Here is a 25,338-nt window from a genome sequence, read left to right on the forward strand (position 1 = left end):
CACTGTGCATGGCACATCTGTGGAAGGGGAGTGTGTGTACACAGGTGTGTGTGTGTGTCACTGCGCATGGCACATCTGTGGAAGGGGAGTGTGTGTACACAGGTGTGTGTGTGTGTCACTGTGCATGGCACATCTGTGGACGGGAGTGTGTGTACACAGGTGTGTGTGTGGCTGCGCGTGGCCATGTTGTGTCTGCGGCGTCTTTCTGTGTGGCACACACAGGTCGCACATCTGTGTCATGTGTGTCTGAGTTCTGAGGTGCTCACAGCCATGTTCGTGGCTCTGTGCTTCTTGGCAGCACAGCTGCCAGGCAGGAACCCGGGGCAGAGGCGATCCCGGTTCCCGGCCCACTGGGGGAGACGCTAACTCACGTTCCTCTGACTTCTGACCGGGGAAGATGCTCACTCACACGCTGACCCCCGACGGGGGAGACGCCAACTCACACGCTGACCCCCGACGGGGGAGACGCTCACTCACACGCTGACTCCTGACCAGGGCAGACGCTCACTCACGCGCTGACTTTCTCGCAATTTAATTTGTCGATTGGGCTCTGAAACCCTTCGGGGCTGTCACTGGGGTCACTGCAACTCATGATGCGGGCTCTCAGTGACACTGGTTTGTGCAGCTAGTGGCACATAGTCCTCAAATACAAGCTAAAATAGCCATTCTGCCCTCATTAGAAAACCAGCTGTTGTAACTGAGGTCTATGTTTTACATTTCCGAGTACTGCCTTTGAAGCAAGACGCCTCCGAGAACTAGCTGATGCCACCGCATGCTCTCTGTGTCTGTCTGCCTCTTTACTCTTAGATTAGAAGGCAGGCGCGCATATTTCTCTGCCCTCAGACGGTTTTCTCCTTTGGCCGGAGGATGTGCTTTCTTGGACTGGGAGCTGTGCTACTTCACAGGTGGTAAATTACTTCCGAGAGAATTATTCCCTGGCTTTGTGCAAAACAAGACGGTCGCGCAAGGCGAGTCATACTTGGGCCGTCCAGATGGAGGGTGTGGGTCTACGACCATCCCTCCCCAGGCGCCGATGACCGATGCCCATGCAAAAGGGGTGAGTTACCGCTTCTCGTCTTCGACTTGCACGCCGATCGAGTGGTACTCCCGCAGCCCTCGGCTCTCCGTGTCCGAATCGGTGGCCGTTTCCACCTAATTCAACACAGAAAGTTGGTTTAGAACAACAGAGGACATGGACCAGAGAGCATTCTCTCGTTCGTTCTTTTGCTGTAATTGTGCATGTGTCTGGTGAGTGGCAGATGACCTGTCCCAGGTCATGGTGGGGAGATGCTCTCGGGCTGTATACTTACATCGAGACTGGGTTTTGTCAAAAGTCACAGAACTACTTGAACTCAAGACTGACTTTAGTCTTTTGAATATATGCAAATGAGCTGCTTTCGTACAGCTCAGGTAGGAGCTGGCTGTGTTGGGGTGCATTATCACAGGACGCTGACAGTGGAGGAGGCGGACCAGGCAGGGCTAGGGACAACAGAAAACAGAAGTACGGATGGCGGCATCCACAGACAGACACAGGGGAGGGGAGAAGCAGTCACTGAAACACGGAGGCTGGCTCTGCTCCGGGCCTCTCACAGATGCTGGACGCTTGCAGGTGGGCAGCAGGTCAGGACGAAGCCAGGCGTCCCGGCCCAGGCCCCAACTCCATCCCAAGGCACTCGTGATCACCTCATGGGAAGCTCCCACGCAAGGAAGTGCTCGCACAGAACAGTGTCAGAAGAAAGCAAAACAGAATGGAACAGCGCCCCGGGCTCTGAAATCAGGCCGGCAAAGCTGCTCCATTCACAAAAACCTCACCAAAGCTATCCACAGGACTTCGGCTCCAAACTGAAATCGTAACAACTGAGGCTCACTTTTACTTTTACTTTTCTGTGTTTCTGCACTCACTCACCCTTCCCACCACTGTGCCTGTCATCCTAGCTACTCGGAGGCTGAGATCTGAGGATCGCGGTTCAAAGCCAGCCTGGGGAAGGAAAGTTCATGAGACTCTTATTTCCAATAAATCACTCAGAAAGCCAGAAGTGGTGCTTCAAGGGGCAGAGTGCTCGCCTTGAGCTGAAGACCGCAGGAACAGCGCCCAGGCCCAGAGTTCAGCCCCATGACCAAAAAAAAAAAAAAAAGAAAAAAACATGCCACTCATTGCAAGGCACCACACAAAGATGGTGGGTGCGTGGTGGGCGCGTCTCCCGATGTGGACAGGGGCCGCGTGCAGGCAGCCCCTCGCTCGGGGCTGGGCAGTGTGGTGGGCGCGTCTCCCGATGTGGACAGGGGCCGTGTGCAGGCAGCCCCTCGCTCGGGGCTGGGCAGCGTGGTGGGCGCGTCTCCCGATGTGGACAGGGGCCGCGTGCAGGCAGCCCCTCGCTCGGGGCTGGGCAGCATGGTGGCCTCGGCTGTGGATGGCTATGTGGCAGGGTCCAGGGACTCCGTGGCCCACGCACGGCTGCGGTCACCATACCACAGCCCTCTGTGCCTGGCTTCACTAACCGCCTGGGCACCAGAAAAGGGCCGAACACTCCCAAGGACACACAGATTTTTTGGGGCTGTACCAGGATTCTTGCCAGGTTTTCTCTCTCGAGAGCCCTGCTCTGCACCCACCCCAGTGGGCTACGGGGGACCCAGAGCTCCTGCCCCTCGCTGTGTCTCCTGGCATAGTTCTAACGATGTGTGGAGCTGGGGTCATCAGTGGTGCCTGCCCGACAGCCAGCAGACGGACTGAGTCTGTGGTGGCGCTCCTCGCTTCCTGTTGGGGGCCACCATTTTTGGTGGTTTTAAGTGGGCCCTGGCCTTCGCATCTTATATCTTGCAGAACACGGAGATTATTCATACTTCCTACCAGAAGCTCATACGAAAAATCAACATTTAAAATTCCCCGCCAGGACACACGGAGCCACCTTGTGCTCTAAGTGCACACGATTAAGAGCTGTCAGTGCAGGGGTGATTTGATGATTTCTGGTTTTCTGTCATTACTACGATGTGGCTATAAAAACAGCCATGTTTGTATTTAAGTGCAAGCTTATGAACACACTCATGTCCACATCCATCTTCGTGCATGACCCATCCACACAAAGGGGACTGTGTTGCATCGCTCTGGTTGTAAGACATGGGTGAACTCAACTCGCATGGTCCTTTTAGTAAGAGAGATGCTCTGAGCATCTCTGGGAGGTTCACATGCACACACGCCTGGTAAGTGAGAGCACAGGCATACACACACGCATGCATGGCGGGAGTGCAGGCACACGTGTGTGTGGTAAAGGAGAGCGCAGGCACACACATGCATGGCGGGAGTGCAGGCACACGCGTGTGTGGTAAATGAGAATGCGGGCACATGCATGTGTGGTAAAGGAGAGCGCAGGCACACGCATGCATGGCGGGGGTGCAGGCACACGTGTGTGTGGTAAATGAGAGCGCAGGCACACGCATGCATGTAAAGGAGAGTGCAGTTGATACATGCTGCCAGTTCCAAAATGCTTGAACATGTAACTTTTCAGCAAGCAGTGACATTCTCCATATGGGAAGGCGAATCCCCATGTGGCAGAAGGAGCGAAACATTTGTTAGTTTCAGAAATTCTCAGAGAAGAGAAGCCTTATAGGAGACAAAAAAGCAAGCAAATGTAGGGCAAGGTGAACAATTAGCTTTGTGCAGTGGAAATGGAGCCTGAGGAACTTCCTTCCTGGGGGAATTCTGGCCACAGCAGAGGTGGGTTTTAGGAGTTACTTCTAGGAGCTCACTGCGTGTGAGCACTGTGAACGAACCCTTTGAGAAGCAGGGGCCGTGTGTGAGGGGCCGGATCAACGGGAGGAGGACACAAACAAGCGGCTGAGGGGGACGCAGCCCTGTGCCGGCGGCCACGCGCGGCTCTTCCTGGCTGTGCCGGGGCCTTCGTGGAGCTGGGCCGGGAGGATGTTGTGTTCCGTCCGTGTAAGAAGCAAGGAATCTGGAGTGTCTTGGGTGTGCGCCTTCACCCTGTGGGGTCTGGGCTGGGGCAGGACAGGCCACCCCTGCACCCCGGTGCTGTCTAGCCCTGGGCCAGGTTCCCAGAGGGGTCCCGCCTGAGCCTGGTTCCTACAGGAGCCGAGGGGTGAATCTGGGGCTGGCGTGGGACTCCCCACTAGCCTGGACCAAGCACTGACCCCAAACCTTTGCCCTCCTCGGGGACACGTCCACGGCCTGGCGAGCAGTGTGATTTGCTGGCCCTTTGCCCTGGGAGGTTGGAGCCTGAGCGGAGAGCGGGCCAGCGGGCCGGGCCTGGGGCAGGTGCGGGTGTCTGGGGGGCCGGAGTCCGCCTGGCACAGGACGTCATCACGCGACCCCCCGGGACCCTCATCGCATCTCACAGCCTGCCCGGGATGGTGGCCGCCGTGCTCACTGCACAGAGAGCGCAGGCCCCAGAGCCTCACGGGAACCCCGTCCACTGAAGGGTCCGTACAGTTTCACACACACAGTCACGTGGCGACGGGGCTGCCCCGCAAGCAGGTACCACGCACCAATGGGAACAAACACGCGTGTGGGGAGGCCGAGCGGCGGGAGCAGATGAGGCGGCCCTGGCCCCGGCGTGTCTCCAGGGACAGCGGCCTGCACGGAGGAGTTGCCTGTGTCCCCGGGCTGGGCTGGGCCGGACAGCGGGGAGGGGGTGGCTGGGACCCTCACCGGGCCCCACACTGGACGGAGCCGAGCGGGCTCAGATCTGCTCTAGCCTGTGACTGCTGCACCGCGCAGGGCGCCCAGCCGGGTGGGGCCTGGCACTGCACTCACAAATGGCGCCTGGCAGCCGGAGCAGCCTCCTTGCCCAGCCATGACTGCCGGGAGTCGCAGGGAACGCGGGGGGGGGGGCAGGGGCCTCAGCTGGGCGGGGCTTCGGCTGGGCGGGGCCGTCCTCAGGCGCAGAGGCCGTGGCCAGCTGTCCTCCACCAGCGGCAGGACAGAGGTGCGTGCCAGCGTTCCATGCCCGCGGGCCCTGAGGGGGCCAGGCCGGGCCGGGCACAGGACGGGTCTGCAGCTTTAGGGAGCAGGGCGGCGCGGGCGGGGCTGCGGCCCCGGCCTCCCCGGCCTCCCCAGCCTCCTCCGGCCTCCCCCGGCCTCTGCTCTGACCCCCGGCCTCCCCGACCTCCCCCGGCCTCCCCGGCCTCCCCGGCCTCCCCTGCTCCTCCGGCCTCCCCGACCTCCCCCGGCCTCCCCGGCCTCCCCGGCCTCCCCAGCCTCCTCCGGCCTCCCCCGGCCTCTGCTCTGACCCCCGGCCTCCCCGACCTCCCCCGGCCTCCCCGGCCTCCCCGGCCTCCCCAGCCTCCTCCGGCCTCCCCCGGCCTCTGCTCTGACCCCGGCCTCCCCGACCTCCCCCGGCCTCCCCGGCCTCCCCGGCCTCCCCAGCCTCCTCCGGCCTCCCCGACCTCCCCCGGCCTCCCCGGCTTCCCCGGCCTCCCCTGGCCCACACACAGACAGGGACCAGCGACACTGCACGCAGGACTACACGGGACTGCCGTGAGCAAGGGCACCCGTCCGCGTGGGACACGGAGACTTGTCCACAGACGGACTCACTTCCTTCTGCTCTGTCTGGGGAGCCCTGACGCCATCTTTCGTACTGGGGTCTGCCCTGCTTAATGTCCGGGTCGCGCCCAGTCTTTGCTCTCTACTCTTTCAGGACAAAGTCTCCCAGTCGCACCCAATTTCTCTGGCTATTTTTAAAATCCAGACACTTCTTGATTACATTTTTTTTCAGCTTTTCCACTGACTTCGTTTTGACAATTGTGATGTTATGAGCTCAAATAATAAACCACTGTTAAACATGGCTCACAGGAGTCTCCACCAGGCACCCGGCACTCAACCATCTACTCACGCACTCAACACTTAGGTAGCACTCGCTCTGTGCCAGGGGCTGTGCTAGGTGCTGGGGTGAGGAGGCAGCGGCCCACCACGTGGTGTGGGAGGCTGCTGTCCACGGACAGGACAGGGAGACGCAGGAGGCGTGGGCCTCCGCCCGGGGCAGAGCTCCCAGGCTGGGCCCAGGCGTGAGGTGAGGCGGGGAAGGACGGTGAGGCTGACACACAGGCTGTCCCTCCTTGGAGAGGAGAGCTCTGGGCGCCCCGGGCTGCGTGGTGTGAGCCCGGCCCGCGCTCCTCCACGGGGCTGGTCTGCACCCTGTGATGCCCAGGGTCCGTGCAGCAGGACGGAGCACCTAGCAGAGAGCCTGGCACATAGGGACGGGACGGAGAGGGGAGAGGGCGGTCAGATGAGGAACCCAAGAAGGGGGTGGGTGAACGTCATGCGCACGTGGCTTTGGAGACAGTCGGTACTTACATCTGACCTTGGGTATGGCTGGTGCTCTGGGAATTCAGAGTCCTAAACAAAACAATGAAGCCACAGTGGAGACCTGGCCCCGCCCCAGGCCAGCGGGCCGGTGCCCCACGGCTGCCTGTCCTGACTGGCCTCCCAGGCCCGTGTGAGGGGCCGGCCTCCCGCGGGTCTGACCTCTAACACCCACCGCACGCGGCTTGGTGGGGGGTGGAGGAAGCAAGCGGCGACCTGCCACGGCCTCCCTCGATGGGCGGCTCTGCGAAGCCGCCCCGCTGGGCTGGGCAGGTGGCACCGGCGGTGGTGGTGGCAGCGGTGGGCCTGGCTCTGGATTCAAGCACCTCCTTGCTTTTAAAGCAGGCTCGCGGAAACAGAAAGGAGCCAGAGCCGGCAGCCGCCGTGTCAGAAAGGAGTGGCACTGCTGTGTGCACACGCACAGACGTCCCGGGCCTAGCCGGGCCAGTCACCCAGAGGGGTCCAAAACCTCGCGGCATCCGCGGCCAGGGCCTCGGCCACACGCCCGCCCGGCGGTGCCCGCCTCAGCCCGTCCTCACCACCCCCGGGACCCTTTAGGAACCGAAGAGCTAAAACAACCCACACAACCCACTCGCGGTGTGCCCCCTCCCCCATAGGGCACCAGTCCCAAGGGCGTCGCGGGTGTGAGCCAGGCCGCCCCCGCCGGGGCCTCGGGGTGCAGCTGGCAGGGGCGTGCACGCAGCACGCTGGGCCTGCGGTGGGCTCTGCGGCTCCCCAGGGCTGCGGCTCGAGCTCTGATTCACTCGGTGTGGCAGCCGGCGGCAGCAGAGGGGGCTACCTGCACTCCGATGGAGGAGCAGCGGCTCTTGAGCAGCTCCTCGGCCTTGGACACCAGGATGGCCTTGTCGCTGGTCCGGATGGGGCCGCTCTGGCTGTCGGCCGCGTGGCGCTGTGCGGCGGCCGTCTCCAGAGCCAGGCTCATGGCCTTGTTGCTGTCCAAACTGTCTGTGGAGTTGTACAAGCCGCGGGTGTCCTGGGGCCACGGGGACATCCTCTGAGCCTGGTAGGCGTCCTGCGTGGACTCCGTGCTGCTCTGGGCCGTCACTGAGATCAGAGGCTTCGAGACGGTCCGAGGGGGCACTGGCGGGGGCGTCTTCTTGTAGTTGGCATAGGTGGCCGCTGGAAGAGAAAGGAGAGAGCTCAGCGGTGCGCCCTCCGCCCGCCCGGCCCGGCTTTGGCATGGCCAAACCGTCACCAAGGGGCTCTCGAACCTCTGGCCTAAGACAGCCGCGGGAGCCATGCCATGACAGCTCCCATGCAGAGACATCGATGCAGATGGCCTGGGGTCTGCCTCTCCTCCCGGGAGGGGCTCTCCAGCCTGGCCCATTCTTGCCCTTTTCCTGAGAGGCAGTGCAGCCAGGCCTTTGGAGGGAGCTGGCGAGGCACGCCTGTGGTTGGCCTGGTGCAGACTCACTGTCCCGGGTGCAGCGTGGAGCGAGAGGCCCCAGGACCCTTCAGGGGCTCACAGACGCCGTGGGAGGGGCTGGAGCACGCACGTCCCGGGGAGGACGTTGGTGGGTGAGGAGCGGAGCACGCTGCCGAGGGGCCTGAGTGGGGCGCGTGCGCCGCCCGTGTGATCAGTGCCAGCTGCAGGGCCACACACAAGCAGATTTCAAGACTGACACTAACTGTGGCATGAAGCACAAATACGTAATCAAGAGAGAATACATTTTGAAAGGCAAGTGCTGCTGTGCTCCTGGAGAGCAGGAGCAGCACTCCAGTCTGCCGCCCTCTCTTGGTTAGAGCCTCAAGGAGGGCAGAGTAGAGGAATTACTGTAATCAAGCCTGTGAATGCCTAAATGAGGCAGCCAGCACTCGAGAAACCAAACTTGGAAGGCAAAAGACTCAACATAAAAGACTGCAGCCATGTGGATGCTCTAATTAAACCTTCGTCTCCAAACACGTGTCAATCAAAAGGGACAGAGAAGTCACACCCCGCAGACACACACACAATCCTTCCCCTGAAGTTACAAAACACGACGTGGCCATACAAGTTCCAAGGCCGCGTTGAGGTCACCCGCAGAAGTGATGATTTGGAACGTGTTAATTAGCAAGAAATTATGGTCCAACTACCATTTAGCATCCTGTAGTCAGTGAAAGAAAGTGCTGACAGCTGTTTTACTTTGAGACACTTTCTATTTTCATTTTAAAACATTTAAATATCACAGACTCCAGTGAGAGCTTGTATTTTCACAAGAAAAAATGGAAAACAAACCAACTTTTACATGTGGAAAGTTCCAAGTGCAAGGCCCAGACCACCTGGGCTCCCCTGCCCAGGAGAGCACATGGGTCCCCACACACACTAAAGTGGGAGACAGACAGACTTCTGTTCTCTGCTGAAGGACACAGCTTTCCCTCTGTTCTTTGAGAATGGGGTACTTGGGCTGCGAAGGTGGCCGAGGGCTCGCCTAGCAGATACAAAGCCCTGGGTTCGATTCCTCAGTATCACATACACAGAAAAAGCTGAAATGGTGCTGTGGCTCAAGTGGTAGAGCGCTAGCCTTGAGCAAAGAAGCTCAGGGACAGCGCCCAAGTCCTGAGTTCAAGCCCTTGGACTGCCAAAAAAAAGAAGAAGAATGCTTTCCACTTAGAGGAGACATTCTGAAAACATGCGTTTCAAATCTGAACTTCACAATGGATTTGTCACCACCACCTGTGACCCTCTGGGCATGGCAGGGGCGGGAGGGGGGCTGGGAAGACTGAACTGTGCTGGGCGAGGCCCACGCTCCCGTGTCCACCCGTCACTGGGCCAGGCGGGCTGAGCAGCCGTCCTCCTCAGATACAGCGCGGCCTACCAACACACACGTGCGAAATCTCAGTACAGTGTGTCCATTGGCACATAATTAGCAGTATAGTAATTATGATGTAAATTTCTTTAGAGACATTTTCATTTTTTAAGTCGTGGTACAACGGCATTACAACTCAACATGTCAGGTCTGAACAGAATGCATCTTGACTGCATCCCTCCTACACCTGCCCATCCTGCAATTCTTCATGTGCTGCGTCTTCAGTGTGTGCGACAGTATGGGCATCCCTGGGGGTGCCCTAGTGGTGTGTTTGTATTAAAGGAGTGTGCGTGCGTCTTCACAACTCATGCAGTGTGAGTCATCATCAGGTGCGTGTCCTCAGCGCATTCGCTTTACAGTGTGCACCTGTGCAACTCTAGTCAGCATTCATGCGTCATCAGAGCATACATCTCGAAGTGCCTGTGTCCTCAGAGTTTGTCACTCCTAACCATGGACATAGTCATCGAGCGTGTGACTTCAGGATCTGTCATTATGGTGTATGTGTTTGTGTATATGTGTGTATATCTCAACAGTATATTTATTTATCTTTATTGTTATTGTAAAGGTGATATACAGCAGGGTTCCAATTATGTAAGTCAGGTAATGAGTTTATTTCTTTTTGAACAGTGCCAGCTCTTCCCTTATTTTCTCCTAGTTTTCCCTTCCTGGCCCCTCACCCCCAAACAGTTGTACAGTTCATTTTCAACATAGTGTTTAGTGAGTATCACTGCTGCATTTGTTGGCTTTTGTCCCACCATTTCTGTGCTCCCCCAGATAAACGTACATACAGGACAAAAGGCCCAGAAATAATAATAATAAAAATAGCGAGAAAGGAGAAAAAAACCCACAAGAAACCAAAAACCCTCATGTTTACATTTCTTGGAGTTCATTTTGATAAATATCATTTTATATGATTATATGTATATTTCACAGTATGTTCAAAATCACGTGTTTATTCTTATTTGTGTGTCATTTCTGTGCACACCTTCATAGGATGTTTGTCTTCACAGCATGTATCTTGTCACAATATGTCTTCTGATGACTGGTGTCTTCCAGTGTGTGTTCTTAGGTCACGTGTGTTCTCAGGTCATGTGTGTTTTCAGGTCACATGTGTTCTCAGGTCATGTATGTTCTCAGGTCATGCATGTTCTCAGATCACGCATGTTCTCAGGACACGCACGTTCTCAGGTCACGTATGTTGGCAGCTCATACATGTTCTCAGGTCACATGCGTTCTCAGGTCACGTATGTTGGCAGCTCACACGTGTTCTCAGGTCACGTATGTTGGCAGCTCATGCGTGTTCTCAGGTCATACCTGTTTTCACAGGATGTTTTCTCATGGTTTATGTGTCCTCAGGGTGTGTGGTTTCGTAGAGTATGTGTTTCCATGCAGTGTGGATCCTCACAGCACATTGTATGACAGCAAGCTGACCCACACAGCCTTCTGCCCACGCAACTGACCTCCCAAGGATCTCCCGACAAAGCAGTACAGACTGACCATTCAGGCCTGAAGGCTCAGAGGCCTGGCGAATGTCAGAGAACCTGAGGCACGCGGCGCCGCTCCGACCATCTGTGGCCCAGGGCTCTCTGAGGGCAGTGGGACAGCAGTGAGCACAGCTTCTCCACACTCTTTTCTCCCCGGAGGGAGGCCCGCAGGGGCCCTGGGGGGAGTGCGGCACCAAGCCCTGCCAACACCGTGGTGAAGCGCTCACGTCCCCGTTCCCAATCAGGATGGAAATCTAGTCCCACACCGAAGTCTTTACAGGCCCTGGACCCAGAAGTGTACATCACAGTGAAAGATCACGAAAGCCATGATCGAAGGAGACAACTTGCCACTCCCCAAACCACCAGCAGCACAGAGGAGAATGCCAGGGAGAGGGAAGATGAATCACTAACGCCACGCTGAGAGAAATGGCCAACAAAATAAAACCACAAATGGAAGAACAGAGCTGTGAACAACTAGAATTCCAAGAAAAGGTGGACAAAAAGCAAGACAAAATGAGGAAAATGCAGGATGTACATGATTACAGCAGTAAGAGGCTGGGAAGCTCCCTATTTTAGGCACAAACTGAAAGCAAAGGAAATAGAACAAAGGGAGTGGAAAACAGGATATCAGGAGTTGAAGAGAAAGCAGAGAAGTTAGGGCAAACAGGCTACTCAGAACATATCAAAAGGCTATTCAAGAACTACTGGATTTGGCCAGATCAAATCTTCATATAATCAGAATAGATGAGGGAGAAGAATTGAAAATTAAAGGTGTTGCAAATGTATTCAACAAGATAATACCATCAAATTCCCTCAATCTGAAGGAGAACCTGACCCATCTGATAAAGGGGTACAGAACTCCAAGCGGCAAGACCAGAGAAGACACACTCCTAGACACATCATTTGTGAAAACTCTGGACTTAAGAAACAAGGAATGATGTCGGTATAATTTGGGGAGGAGAAAAGAAAAAACAAATTGTTTAAATAGGGTTACAGGTGGACCCATTGCAATAGTGAGATGTACAAGATGCTATGTCAAAAAATGAACTTTACAACTTTTTTTTTGGGGGGGGAGTGTATTCCTGGAGATGGGAGGGCAGGGATGGTAAGGGAAAAACAAAGGAGGAGGCAACGATGCTTGATAGGAAATGTACTCATTACTTTGCTCATGTAATTATAACCCCTCTGTACAGTATTTTCACAATAAAAAACTTATTAATAAAAAAACAAAAAAAGAAACAAGGTATGAATTGTAAAGGCAGCAAAATCAAAGAGGGAACTTTATTAAAATGGAAAGAAGATTAGAATAACTGCAGATTTTCCCATAAAATTCTCAATGCAAGGAGAGTCTGGATTGGTACAATTCAAGCTCCGAACAAGAACTGCCAACCTAAACTAGGATACCCAGCAAAACTAAACAGTCACAATTGATGGTTAAACTAAAACCTTCCTTGGTAAACAAAACTAAGGGAATTCATGAAAACTAAGCCAGGGCTACAAAGGGTACTGAAGGATACTGAAGAAGGCAATCAAAATCAAAGAAAAGCAGCAATGAATAAAAATCCCCAGAAGACTCTCAGTCTTCACACAAGAAGATACTCCTAGGAGACGAACACAAAGGTGCGATGCCTATAAATAAGACTTATCGAAATGAATCCAGGAAATGGAAACAAGAGCTGTTGTTTTTGTTGGTTTTCTTTTTGTCTTGTTTGTTTATCTGTTGGGAGGGTGAGGAGGGGTGAACAAATGCAGCAATGGGACTCACTAGACACTGCTGAAAATGAACTGTACAGCCTGTGGGCAGGGATGGGTGGGAAATACCGGGAGAGAGTAAGGGAAGGGGAGACATCCCAAAATGTACTCGTTACCTGACTCTTTTGTATATCATCTTTATAGTAATAATAAAAAAATTTAAAAAAATCACTAGAGAACTAGCTTAAGAAAATAAGACGCAGAAGGAAGCAAACAACAGGAAAACAACAAAATGACAGGAAATACAACACATTTCCTCATTACCATGTTAAATATCAATGGGATCAATTCTCCAATCCAAAGATGTACAGCAGCAGCCTGGATCAAAATCAAGACCCAGCTACTTGTCTCCAAGAAACAATGCGTAATCAAAGATAAACACAAATTCCAAGAGAAGGAATGAAACAAAACTTCTTTTGCCGCATCATGCAAGAAGGCAGGAGCAGCCACACTGTTATCTCACAGAACAGACTTCACGTTAAAGTCAGTGAGAAGAGGCCAGGAAGGCCAGCACGCAGTAACAAGGGAGCCATCTACAGAGGAGATCACTGTGGTTAATATTTATGTACCAAGTGATGCTTGCCACGCTCATAGACTTGCAGAATATGACAGATCCTAACTAACACAGTAACACTGCAGAGGTAGACTTCAATACCCCACTCTCATCAAAGGCCAAGCCAACCAAACAAAAAATCTGCAAAGAAGCCTCTGAATTGAATGAATGGACTTAATAGCCATCTGTGGGCTATTCCACCCAAGATCCACTCAATTCAGATCCCTTCCTTCAGCAGTCAGTCCGGGAACATTCTCCCAAATAGATCCTATCCTCGGACATTCAACAACCCCGTGCAAGTACAAAAGGATTGGGATAACTCCCTCTATTCTACCCGATCACAATGGAATTAAACTAGAACTCAATAGCAAAAGATACCACAGAAAATTCCCCATACACTGTTGAATTACTGTGTAAACAACACACCTGGGTCACTGAAGAAAATAAAGGAAGAAATCAGAAATCTGCTACAATCTAATGAAAAGGAAAACGAAAACAACTCCAGAACCTCTGGGATAGCAGTAAAGGCAGAGTTAAGAGGGAAGTTCACATCTCTAAGTGCCTACATAAAGAAAATAGAGGAGTTGGAGGCATGGATCATGTGGTAGACCACCATAGACAGTGAGTGAAAGCATCAGACACTGAGTTTGAGTCTCAGTCTGGAATAAAAAAAAGGAAAACAGAAATTGCTCAAGTAAATAACCTCATGATACAACGAAAGCTTCTAAAAAATCCCAAGAACAAACTAAACCAAAAACTACCAGAGAGAAATAATAAGGATTAGGACAGAAATCAATGAATTAGAAGCTAAAAAAGACTATATATAGAATCAATGAAACAAAAAGCTGGTTCTTAAAAAATAACAGTAACAAAACCTTAGACAATATGTCAAAAAAGAGAGAAAAGACCCAAATTAACAAAATTAGAGATGAAAATGTAAATATCACAATGAACACCCAAGAAGTCCAAAAGTTTATGAGAGCCACTTTGAAAACCATATTCAATTAACATGGAAAATCTAGTCGAGATGCATAAATTCCTAGAGACATACTAGTTGAGTGAAAAGATATGTAAATCACTTAAACAGATATATAACAAGCACTGGGATTGGTGACGTAGTAAAGAATTTCCCAATGTGGCAAAGTCCAGGTCCCGATGAATTCACAGCTAAGTTCTCTAAGATATTTAAAGACAAAATGACACCAATACTCCTCAAACTTTTCCTTGCAATAGAAATGGAAGATCTGCTACCAAATCATTCTATGAAGCCAGGGTAACAATCATCCCCAAACCAAGTAGAAACTCAATGATCAAAAAAACTATAGACAAATGCTCTGATGAACACAGACACAAAGCTCCTTAATCAAATACTTGCAAAAAGAATCCAACAACTGCCGGGCGCCAGTGGCTCACGCCTGTCATCCTAGCTACTCAAGAGGCTGAGATATGAAGATTGTGGTTTGAAGCCAGCCTGGGTAGAAAAGTCCTCACGAGACTCTTGTCTCCAATTAACCACCAGAAAACCAAGAGTGGCACTGTGGTTCACAGTGGTAGAGCGCTAGGCTTCAGCAAAAGAGCTCAAGGCCAGTACCCAAGCCCTGATTAAAGCCCCATGATGGAAAAAAATTCAACAACTAATTAAAAACATTGTTCATTATGCTGGGTGTCGGTGGCTCACGCCTGTAATCCTAGCTACTTAGGAGGCTGAGATCTGAGAATCACAGTTCAAAACCAGCCTAGGTAGGAAAGTCTGTGAGACTCTTATCTCCAACAAACCATCAGAAAACAGCTGGGACTGTAGCTTAAGTGGCAGAGCAGTTACCTTGAGCTGAAGAGCTCAGAGACAGCGCCCAAGCAAAGAGTTCAAGCCCCACAACTGACAAAAAATAATTATTCATTATGATCAAGTGGGTTGGCTGGTTTAATATACACAAATCTATCAATGTAATATACTGCATGAACTCAGCCAAAGCCAAGGATCACAAAATTAGCTCAACAGATGCAGAAAAAGCCTTCAATAAAATCCAGTGTCCCTTCATGTTAAAGGCTATGGAGAAGCAAGAAAATAGAAAGAACATACCTCAAAATAATAAAGTCTATATATGACAGATCAACAGCCAACTCATGCTGAATGGTGAAAAACTAAAGCAAGTATGTCCACTCTCTCCACTCCTTTTTAATGTAATACTAGAATTCCTAGCCAGAGCAATCGACAAGAGAAGGACATAAAAGGGACAGAAGAAGTCAAACCATCCCTGTTTGCAGACAACATGATCCTATATCTAAAGGACTCTGACTCCCAGGGCTTATCAATAACTTTGACAAAGTAGCAAGATACAAAACGAATCCACAAAACTCAGAAGCTTTTCTGAACACCAACAATGGGCAGGCAGAGAGGGAGATCAGGAAAACAATTCCATTTATAAAAAAAAAATATTTCAAGGGCTGGGAAGGTGGCTCAGGGGTAGAATGCTTGCCTCGCATGCCTGAGGCCCTGGGTTCGATTCCTCAGCACCACATAAGCAGACAAAAGCCAGAACTGGTGCTGTGGCTCAAGTGGTAGAGCACTAGCCTTGTGCTGAAGAGCTGAGGAACAGTACCCAGGCCCAGAGTTCAAGACCTATGTCCGACCCCCCCCCAAAAAAATTAGGAATATACCTAACCGAGAAGTAAAATACCTCTGTAGCGAAAACTGTTTAAAAAAAAGTCTTGCCCACGTAATTGTAACTCCTCTGTACAGTATTCTCACAATAAAAAAAATTAAAAAAAATGATGCTTGTGGTATCACAATTCCAGACCTCAAACTGTACCACAGAGCTATAATAACAGAAACAGCTCAGTGCTGGCACTAAAACAGGCCCTGAACAAATGCAATTGACTATAAGAGTCGGCAATAAGCCCAGGATAGTCATCCGATATTTGACATGAGAACAAAAAGTATGCATTGAGAAAAGTGGATGTCTAAATGCAGAAAACTAAATTTGGATCTGTGTGTCACCTTGTACCAATATCAGCTTAAAATGGATCAAAGACATCAATGTCAGACTGAAACTTTGAAACTACTACAAGATGGAGTATGAGAAACTTTAGAACTGAGCCTTGGCAGGAGCTTAATTTTATTTTTTGCCAGTACTGGGGCTTGAACTCAGGGCCTGGGCGCGGTCCCCGAGCCTCTTTGCTCAAGGCTTGCATTCTTTCACTGGAGCCACGGTGCCACTTCTGGCTTTCTTGTAATTTATTGGAGGCGTTCCTGCCTGGCTAGCTTTGAACCATGATCCTCCGCTCTCAGCCCGGAGCGGCCAGTTGGAGGGAGCATCTGGCATGCGCCCTTCTGTGACAGCAGCAGCTGTCCTCTGGGAAGGAGCTTTCCCCCAGTCCCAGCCGTGTCTGAGCTCCCACAGGTCATTTCCATCTGTTGCTGCAGCCTGGGGGGGGGGTGCTGGCCACCAGATGCTTCTCTCCTGCTCCTGCTTTCCGCAGTGGCTTCTCGGGCCAGTGCGTGTGTGGCTGCAGGCACGGACAGCTGATGACGTCACCCACCCCTCCGTGGCCCTCCAGCTCTTTGCACCTTTTCAGGATGGAGGTGAGGCTGCCTCAGGGCACCTGGATCCCATCCAGTCACGCTGAGCTTCCTCTGAAAGCCATTCTGGCTGTCTGCACCAGCCGGCCATCATCCAGGCCTTCGTCAACCTTGCCAGAGGCCTAGGCTTGATGTGGAGCAGGCCACCCAGCTCCAGCATCTCGTCCCTGTGGCCTTCCGTGCCTAGCAGGTAGGGGACACACAGCTCCAGCATCTCATCCCTGAGACCTTCCATGCCTAGTGTGTTGGGGACACGTGGCTCCAGCATCTCATCCCTGAGACCTTCCATGCCTAGCAGGTTGGGGATACGCAGCTCCAGCATCTCATCCCTGAGACCTTCTGTGCTTAGTGTGTTGAGGACACGTGGCTCCAGCATCTTGTCCCTGAGACCTTCCGTTCCTATAGGGTGGGGGACACGTGGCTCCAGCATCTCGTCCCTGAGACCTTCTGTGCTTAGCAGGTCAGGGACATGCGGCTCCAGCATCTCGTCCCTGAGACCTTCCATGTCTATAGGGTGGGGGACACGTGGCTCCAGCATCACATCCCTGAGACTTTCCATGCCTAGTGTGTTGGGGACACGTGGCTCCAGCATCTCATCCCTGAGACCTTCTGTACCTAGCAGGTCAGGAACATGTGGCTCCAGCATCTCGTCCCTGAGACCTTCTGTGCTTAGTGGGTCGGGGACACGTGGTTCTAGCATATCACCTCTGAGACCTTCCATGCCTAGCGGGTTGGGGCCTGCGGTCTGAGGCCCGGATGGAGGCTGCCCCCTCTCTCACAGCTCTGGAGGGCAGAGGTTGCCAGGCTCCTCCGAGGCTGCCACGGCCTTGAGGCGTGGTGTCACCTGTGTCCTCTCGGCCAGTCCTGGGTGAGGGCCGGCTGGTGATGGGGCCTTAACTCATCTCTGGAAAGGCTTCTTTCCATATATGGCCTTGAGTTAAGTTAGCATAAGGCCTCAGCGTAGGGATCCTAGAGGACTCAATCCATGATGTCCCTCTCTGTCTGGAGCCCTGTGGTGGGCTCCACGCTGTGCAGACCTGGGCTGAGGTGCAGGTCCTTCACTGTTCTGGCCTTTTCCTCCAGGGCCTCCTGGAGTCCTGGCTCAACCTCTAGGCCTGGCCAGGTAGTAAACCAGCTAGTCCTCCCCAGTCCTGAAACCTCAGCACAGCCCACGCACAGCATCTTCAGGACTCCGGACGCTGCCCTGGCCTCCCCAGCCTCCGTCCACCTTCTCTGTATCTGAGGACCCCAGCATCTCAGTCTCCAAACGTTGCCAGAGTCGTGGAGTGTCTCAGCTGTGGTCCATCACCAGACTCTGGGTCTGAGGCCAAAGACCAGGATCCAAGGTTTCTGCAATCTCAGGCGACTGCACCGAGATCTGCTCACAACACAAACAGAATTCCAGCTCTTAATCTGACTTGCAAGATGCTTTCGCTTTGGGCTGTTTTTAAATATCTTAAAGTAAGAAGTGTCCACATGTGATTTTTGTTGTTGTTCTTTGTTGATTTCTGTTCTTCAGGCACTGATGGCTTTCTTCTACCTTTCTGGGGAGTTTGTGGTTCCCCGGGACCTATAGCTTTGTGGGAGTTTTGTCTGTGGCTTGCCAGACCTGAACTAACAACTCCTTGGTCAGCAATTGTGCACATTTCATGTTGCAATCATGAAGAGCTTGGAAAGAAGTGAAGTTTAAAGGCCCCAGCACCATTGAAGAGATGCCTGTCCTGTGTGTTAGCAAGTATCTGTCTTGAGAACAGGGTCACACCCCAGAGAGGTAACATAGTACAGAAACATGGGCAGCGCAAAGAAAGCAAGTCTGCACCGGCTCCTGCACCGTCCCTGAGCTCTGCTGACCTCCAGAACCAGCTGTGACACACTGAGGGGGTTCTGGCCTGAGAACAGTCATTCTATCTTAATCTTAGGTAGTTCCCTTCACAGTGCCATATTCAGACAAGTGAATCTACTTGATAGATCATTCCACAGGTGAGGAGGGATACAAGTGTGAAATGGAAGTTAGATGTTTTCCAAACCAGTTCATTGAAGGAAAGGACATTAACCAAGAGAGCTGCTTTTCATAATGAGGGAGCTGTGGGCGGGAGTTAGGAGAGAGCCGTCTGTCCAGCCTGTGACCCCGTCTGGGCTCCTGGAGGCCAGAGGAATGGGGCTTCCTCAGCCACGTCCCCAGGTGGCTGCAGGGTGTGAGCAATACAGACTTCCTGCTGGACACACGGCTTCTGCCAGAGCATGCACCGTGGTGCCTAGGAGACAATCTCTACTGCACTCCTGGACGCTCTTGGTAAATATTTCCTGCACACATCCGATATTTAATTTATTATGTAAACATTAAAGTTATGTTTCTACATTGTACAAGGTAAGACAATCTAATAATAATGCCAACTTTTATTTTTCTAGTTTGCATAGACAAATGTGTTTAAATGAGTATTGTTCTTCAAAATATTCACTTTGAGATGTTTTTGAAAATAATATTTGGATTTATTTCCAAGTGTTCCCTTGCATGAAATATTATTGTAACTGTGGAAGAAAACTACTTTTAAAGCCATAAAAGAAAATCAGTTTGCCAGCCTGACCCTTCTGTCTACACACACGCACACACTCATTTTATAACATAAGAAATATTCGCGTATCGAATGACTGATCCACTTGCTGCGCTGGCACGCAGCTCTGGACGAGGTCTGAAGTCCGGCCCGGATGCCACCGGCATTCTCCATGTATTTGGGTAGCTTCCCATCGCACTTGCTTTGCCAGTTGGGCATTTCATTTCTTTGGTATTTTTCTTAATCTGATTTAATAGGCTGTGCTGCATCCATCTAACTTGTACTTAGTGAAGAAAGATTAGAACCAATTGTTGGCCATCCTTAGAGTACTCATAGCAGGTCTCACGGTCCCCGTGGTGGGGTCTCGTGTCCCCGTGGTGGGGTCTCGTGTCCCCGTGGTGGGGTCTCGTGTCCCCGTGGTGGGGTCTCGTGGTCAACGCGGTGGGGTCTCGTGTCCCCGCGGTGGGGTCTCCTGGCCCCGCGCTGGGGTCTCCTGGCCCCGCGGTGGGGTCTCGTGGTCAACACGGTGGGGTCTCGTGTCCCCGTGGTGGGGTCTCGTGTCCCCGCGGTGGGGTCTCGTGGTCAACGTGGTGGGGTCTCGTGTCCCCGTGGTGGGGTCTCCTGGCCCCACGGTGGGGTCTCGTGTCCCCGCGGTGGGGTCTCGTGTCCCCGCGGTGGGGTCTCGTGTCCCCGCGGTGGGGTCTCGTGTCCCGTGGTGGGGTCTCGTGTCCCCGCGGTGGGGTCTCGTGTCCCCGCGGTGGGGTCTCGTGTCCCCGCGGTGGGGTCTCGTGTCCCCGCGGTGGGGTCTCGTGGTCAACGCGGTGGGGTCTCGTGTCCCCGTGGTGGGGTCTCCTGGCCCGGTGGGGTCTCGTGTCCCCGCGGTGGGGTCTCGTGTCCCCGCGGTGGGGTCTCGTGTCCCCGCGGTGGGGTCTCGTGTCCCCGCGGTGGGGTCTCCTGGCCCCGCGGTGGGGTCTCGTGTCCCCGCGGTGGGGTCTCGTGTCCCCGCGGTGGGGTCTCGTGTCCCCGCGGTGGGGTCTCGTGGTCAACGCGGTGGGGTCTCGTGTCCCCGCGGTGGGGTCTCGTGTCCCCGCGGTGGGGTCTCGTGTCCCCGCGGTGGGGTCTCGTGTCCCTGTGGTGGGGTCTCGTGGTCAACGCGTTGGGGTCTCGTGTCCCCGTGGTGGGGTCTCCTGGTCCCGTGGTGGGGTCTCGTGTCCCCGTGGTGGGGTCTCCTGGCCCCGCGGTGGGGTCTCGTGTCCCCGCAGTGGGGTCTCGTGTCCCCGTGGTGGGGTCTCCTGGTCCCGTGGTGGGGTCTTGTGTCCCCGTGGTGGGGTCTCGTGTCCCGTGGTGGGGTCTCGTGGTCCCCGTGGTGGGGTCTCGTGTCCCCGTGGTGGGGTCTCCTGGCCCCGCGCTGGGGTCTCCTGGCCCCGCGGTGGGGTCTCGTGGTGAATCGGCAGCATGGGTAGCCCCAAGGCCGTGCACCTGGCTTTCCTTCCTGTGCTTGTGGAACTCACTGACCCCACAGTGTGGCGCTCCCCGCGTAGTCCAGAGGTCTGACCCGGAAGCTTGAGACCCAGTGAACACAGAATAGAAACATTTGAGAATGTGTTCATGGTGTAGATTTTGGAATATGCAGCGCATGGTCAGAAATGATGAACGGCAGACACAAATCAGAAACTCAACCTCTGCTTGGTTTTTGTACTATCTCGATGAAACGTGTTTTATTTCTATTCTCTCCACAATGACAGCCATAAAAACAGAAAAGCCATTTTCTATTAGGCAATGATTGTCTCAAAGCATTTCTGACGACCGTGAAAGTGCGTAATTGCTCACTTGCTTGTGCGTGACATCAGCAAACACCGAACACAGAGCCGTGAGCTCAGAAGGGCTACACTTCCTTGCCTTGCTTTGTATGTTGAGGCAGGGCCTGACAAAGAGCCAGGCTGCTCTGGAACGGAGGATGCTCCTGACTCTGCCTCCGGAGGGCTGGCGTTAAGTGTGTGAGCCACCGTGTCCGGCTTCTCGGCATTGCTCTTCAGCGGGGCGGCGGTGGGGTAAACGCTTTTCCTCCCTGCCGCCCATTTGTTGTTTTCAGGCGGGGGTGGAGCACGAGAGGGGGGCCGGGGCTCCCCCGAGGGGAGGAATGCCGTGACCAGGACATCTGGCAGGCAGCCAGAGCCGAGGCTGCCCGCCGGCCCTGGCAGTACCCCATGCATGTCCACGGTCCTGCATGCATGTCCACGGTCCTGCATGCATGTCCACAGTCCTGCATGCATCCACGGCCCTGTGTGAGTCCGCGGCTGTGCGGCAATCTTGGGCTTTCCACACCGTTCTCTGCTGTCTGGACCCCTGCACTGAGGACAGCGCCACACCCATGCACATCTGTCGCACAGTGGCCACAGCCTAGCACAGAACCACGACTCACGGATGTTGCTGGCTTTGAACACCTCAGAAACAACCAGGAGAGCCAACGGGCCTGAGGTCTCACACAGCGATGCGCAAAGCAGGACTGGAGCGAGCTCATTCGGCCACAGCCTGCGCCGGAGGGCCATGGGTGCAGAGGGCTCTGCACCCAGTGTCCAGGGCTTGTGATTCGCCGTGTGCACGTTTGCTAAAGCCCTCCTTCACATCAGAACCGCCGCAGCCTCCCTGGCTGTCTCCTTCCGGATGCCTCTGCCCCTCTTCCCGACCCCTCCCTGCCTCCGTGCTGTGTGCCAGAAACAACCTTGTTCATCTCCCGAGAAGGTGCCCCTAAGTCCCTCTGATGGCGGCAGCGCCCCGGAGTGCGCGTTCGGGACACCTCACCCTGCCACTGGCTTCTGTCATGGCCTCTCGCCTCACGCTTTTCCTGCGCCTGTGTTTTATGGCTTTCTCCAGGCCATGTATATTCATGGTGTTATGTAAATAGTAACTGTGTGGTGAAGTCTTAGGCAGAGGGATTTAGCTTAGGTGGTAAATTTTCTAAGGGGTGCTTGTGGTTTTCTACAAGAACTGAAGGAATCTGACACTGAATCCTGCCAGCCCTGTCAGTGAGGGAATTTGCATTAACGACTGATTTGCTCTAGTGCAGTGAATCACAGCTGTGGCTCCTGAGCTGCAGAGACGGAGGCTGGGCCCGGCAGAGCGGGTCACCGCGCGGCCACCGGGACTTCGCTGCCGTCTGCAGAACTGCGACGCTCAGTCACTGCCCAACCCCGGGCCGCGCTTCCTTTCTCCCAGACCCTGGGTTATTTTAGGGAAATCTGATTTGCAGAGTTTGTTCTGAGATAAGAGAAAGGTCACCTCTAGAGGAATTCTTCAGAATGTAAGCGTGGAACACGCAGCTGCACACGTGACCCCCGTGTCACAAGTGTGTGGGAAGTTAGGTGGGGCAGAGTCAGTCCTCCGGACGGGAGGGGCGCCTGCCCGGGGTGAACCTTGCGCGCCGGGTGCCCTGCGGGGCATGTGAAGCCGTCTCCTACCTGCTGTGGACCTGATGGCTGCAGCCACGCTGGAGGGCGTCATCATGGGAACGCACTCCTCGTCCTGGGAGTAGCCAGCCTGGATGGCTTGCAGATAACTGTGGCTCCTCGTGCGGAAGTACCCCGGCAGGTCCAGGGCGTCCATGGCCTGAGACTCCACCTCGCTGAAGACGGACTCACACACCGACTCAAACTGCCCATTGACCTCGGCCTCGCTCATCTAGGACAGGCAAGAGCACAGCCGTTACCGCACTGCCTCCCGCCCCGCGCGCTCCTCCACCGGCTCACTCTTCAGCACAGCCGGCGGAGGCTTGAGAAACCACCCAGGGGCTATTCCTTATAAAGCGGCGAGGAGCCAGCCCACTCCGAGAGTTGGCGGGGTGCTCGAGGGGGCTGCTGGCCGTCACAAGTGGGAGCCGGAGCCTGCGGAGCTGTGAGAAGCTCCGGGGCAGAGCAGCGCCTGCGCGGCCCCCCGCTGAGTCTCCGTCCCAGGCTCCAGCCATCCACACGGCTCTGGGGACCACCGGGGAGGTGAGCACTCAATTAAGAGCACAAGCTACTTTTAGCTGCTTTTCAGGGTGTGGCTCATCGTCACGCTCCCGCCCTTCTCGCCGCCACAGCAGCAAAGCCGAATTCTGGTGGAGAAGCAATGTCTGCTTGCACTTCAGTTTCTGTCTGCATGAATCAAGGCGCTCAGCCTGAAGCCCAGGCCCTGCCACCCGCTGCTCGCGGCGAGGACTTTATTTGCTCACGCAGCAGATAAAGCAACAGACGTGCAGGTCCTGCAGGAGGCCAGGCTGCCCAGGTGGACAGCCTGAGGACAGGCCCCCCCACCCCGAGTCCTGACAGCGACACCATCGCTCTGTCCCTCCGCCAAAGGCAGAGATTCCACATGGAGATCCAGGAAAGCAAACTGCAGAAATGAAGTGTGGAGGAGGAATGGGAGAGGCACAGGACTTGCGGGCACAGCAGCAGCAGAAATGGGGCTGGTGACTCAGGATGACGTCCTGGGTGGGGGCACAAGGCTGGTGCTCAGCCGCAGGTCCCTCCACAGCGTATCTTACTGTGCTAGCACACCCAGACGCAGCAGCATTGAGGGGCAGGGTTGAGGACACCCAGGAGCACCAAGCATGGAGCAGAGCTCAGGGAATGGAAGTGTCCCCCACACCTGCCACTGCCTCTGCCGCCCCGCCCGCTGTGGCCAGGGCTCTGGGGCCGTCCGGGCCCAGCCACACCACCAGCCACCCTGTGCACCTTGCCGCCTCCTCCCTGCTGCTACAGCTGTACAGCTGCCACAACCAGGTGTCTCAGACCCCATCCAGCCCGAGTGCCGTGATTTCCTCCAGCTCCAGCCATCGGGCTCAGAACAGACGGCCAGGATGGCCATCGAGGGGCCAGCCACAGCTCCCCATGGACTCCCCTTTCCACCGCTGGACACAACTACATGCTCAGGTCATGGCTTTCCCTCACCTTACTTCACACGAGCACCTCAAGACATGGTTGGAAGTGCACACAGGGGTGACCGTGCACACAGGGATGACCGTGCACACAGGGTGACCGTGCACACAGGGGTGACCATGCACACAGGGGTGACCATGCACACAGGGATGACTGTGCACACAGGAATGACCGTGCACACAGGGGTGACCGTGCACACAGGGGTGACCGTGCACACAGGGTGACCGTGCACACAGGGGTGACCGTGCACACAGGGGTGACTGTGCACACAGGGGTGACCGTGCACACAGGGGTGACCGTGCACACAGGGCACACAGGGGTGACCGTGCACACAGGGGTGACCGTGCACACAGGGCACACAGGGGTGACCGTGCACACAGGGTGACCGTGCACACAGGGTGACCGTGCACACAGGGGTGACCGTGCACACAGGGTGACCGTGCACACAGGGGTGACCGTGCACACAGGGATGACCGTGCACACAGGGGTGACCGTGCACACAGGGGTGACCGTGCACACAGGGATGATCGTGCACACAGGGTGACCGTGCACACAGAGATGACCGTGCACACAGGGGTGACCGTGCACACAGGGATGATCGTGCACACAGGGTGACCGTGCACACAGGGATGACCGTGCACACAGGGTGACCGTGCACACAGGGTGACCGTGCACACAGGGGTGACCGTGCACACAGGGGTGACCGTGCACACAGGCTGACCGTGCACACAGGGGTGACCGTGCACACACGGTGACCCCAGCCCACTAAGTGGTATACTCTCAGGCTCTCCTATACCTGATGGTGCGTCTTTACACTCAGGACCGTGGGGAAGTTCTGTGACCATGCTCGCTGCTCTTATGTAGTGGCTGTCACTTCAAAATGGGTTCTCCTATCACCCCCTTGCTCCCCTACCCCTCTTCTGCCTGTCTCTCAGCTTCCCCCACCACGGAGGGGGCTTTCTTGCCTTTTCCTGGGTTGCCTCGGCAGGGATTTTAGGGCTGTGAGGTGAGGCCACCCAGAGCTCCTTGCACACCCGGCTTGTCAAGATCGCTTAAAGTACCAGGAAAGTCCCCACTGGTTGTGCCCAGCGGAAAACAATGGTTGAGGAATTAACATCTCCCTCAAAGGGAAACAAACGTTCTGATTGTTTGCTCACATCTCACTCCCATCTGGAGGTCTCTGGTTTCATCCTGGCATCGCTTACACATTGCTTACACACTCCTCACGCTAGTGAGGCCAGCCTTGTCTACAGAACGCGGAGGAGGAGGACGAGGAGGAGGATGACAAAGAGGAGGAGGAGGAGGAGCAGGAGCAGGAGGAGGACGAAGAGGAGGAGGACGAGGAGGAGGAGGAGGAGGACAAGGAGGACAAGGAGGA

General features: G+C 54.6%; 1 protein-coding gene across 1 annotated transcript in view; it reads right to left on the reverse strand.

The window, feature by feature from the left end:
- The window catches only part of Dlgap2 (discs, large (Drosophila) homolog-associated protein 2), a 463,794-nt gene that overhangs the window by 18,153 nt on the left and 420,303 nt on the right, over positions 1-25,338 (reverse strand). Inside the window, exons 9-12 of the mRNA XM_013024218.1 lie at positions 22,503-22,722; positions 7,116-7,456; positions 6,308-6,349; positions 1,067-1,152 (exon numbers count right to left, since the gene is read on the reverse strand). Coding sequence (XP_012879672.1) covers positions 1,067-1,152; positions 6,308-6,349; positions 7,116-7,456; positions 22,503-22,722 — 689 coding nt within the window. The remainder of the gene's footprint in view (positions 1-1,066; positions 1,153-6,307; positions 6,350-7,115; positions 7,457-22,502; positions 22,723-25,338) is intronic.

This window comes from Dipodomys ordii, unplaced genomic scaffold, assembly GCF_000151885.1.
Source record: "Dipodomys ordii isolate 6190 unplaced genomic scaffold, Dord_2.0 Scaffold74, whole genome shotgun sequence".
NCBI classification, from domain to species: Eukaryota; Metazoa; Chordata; class Mammalia; order Rodentia; family Heteromyidae; genus Dipodomys; species Dipodomys ordii.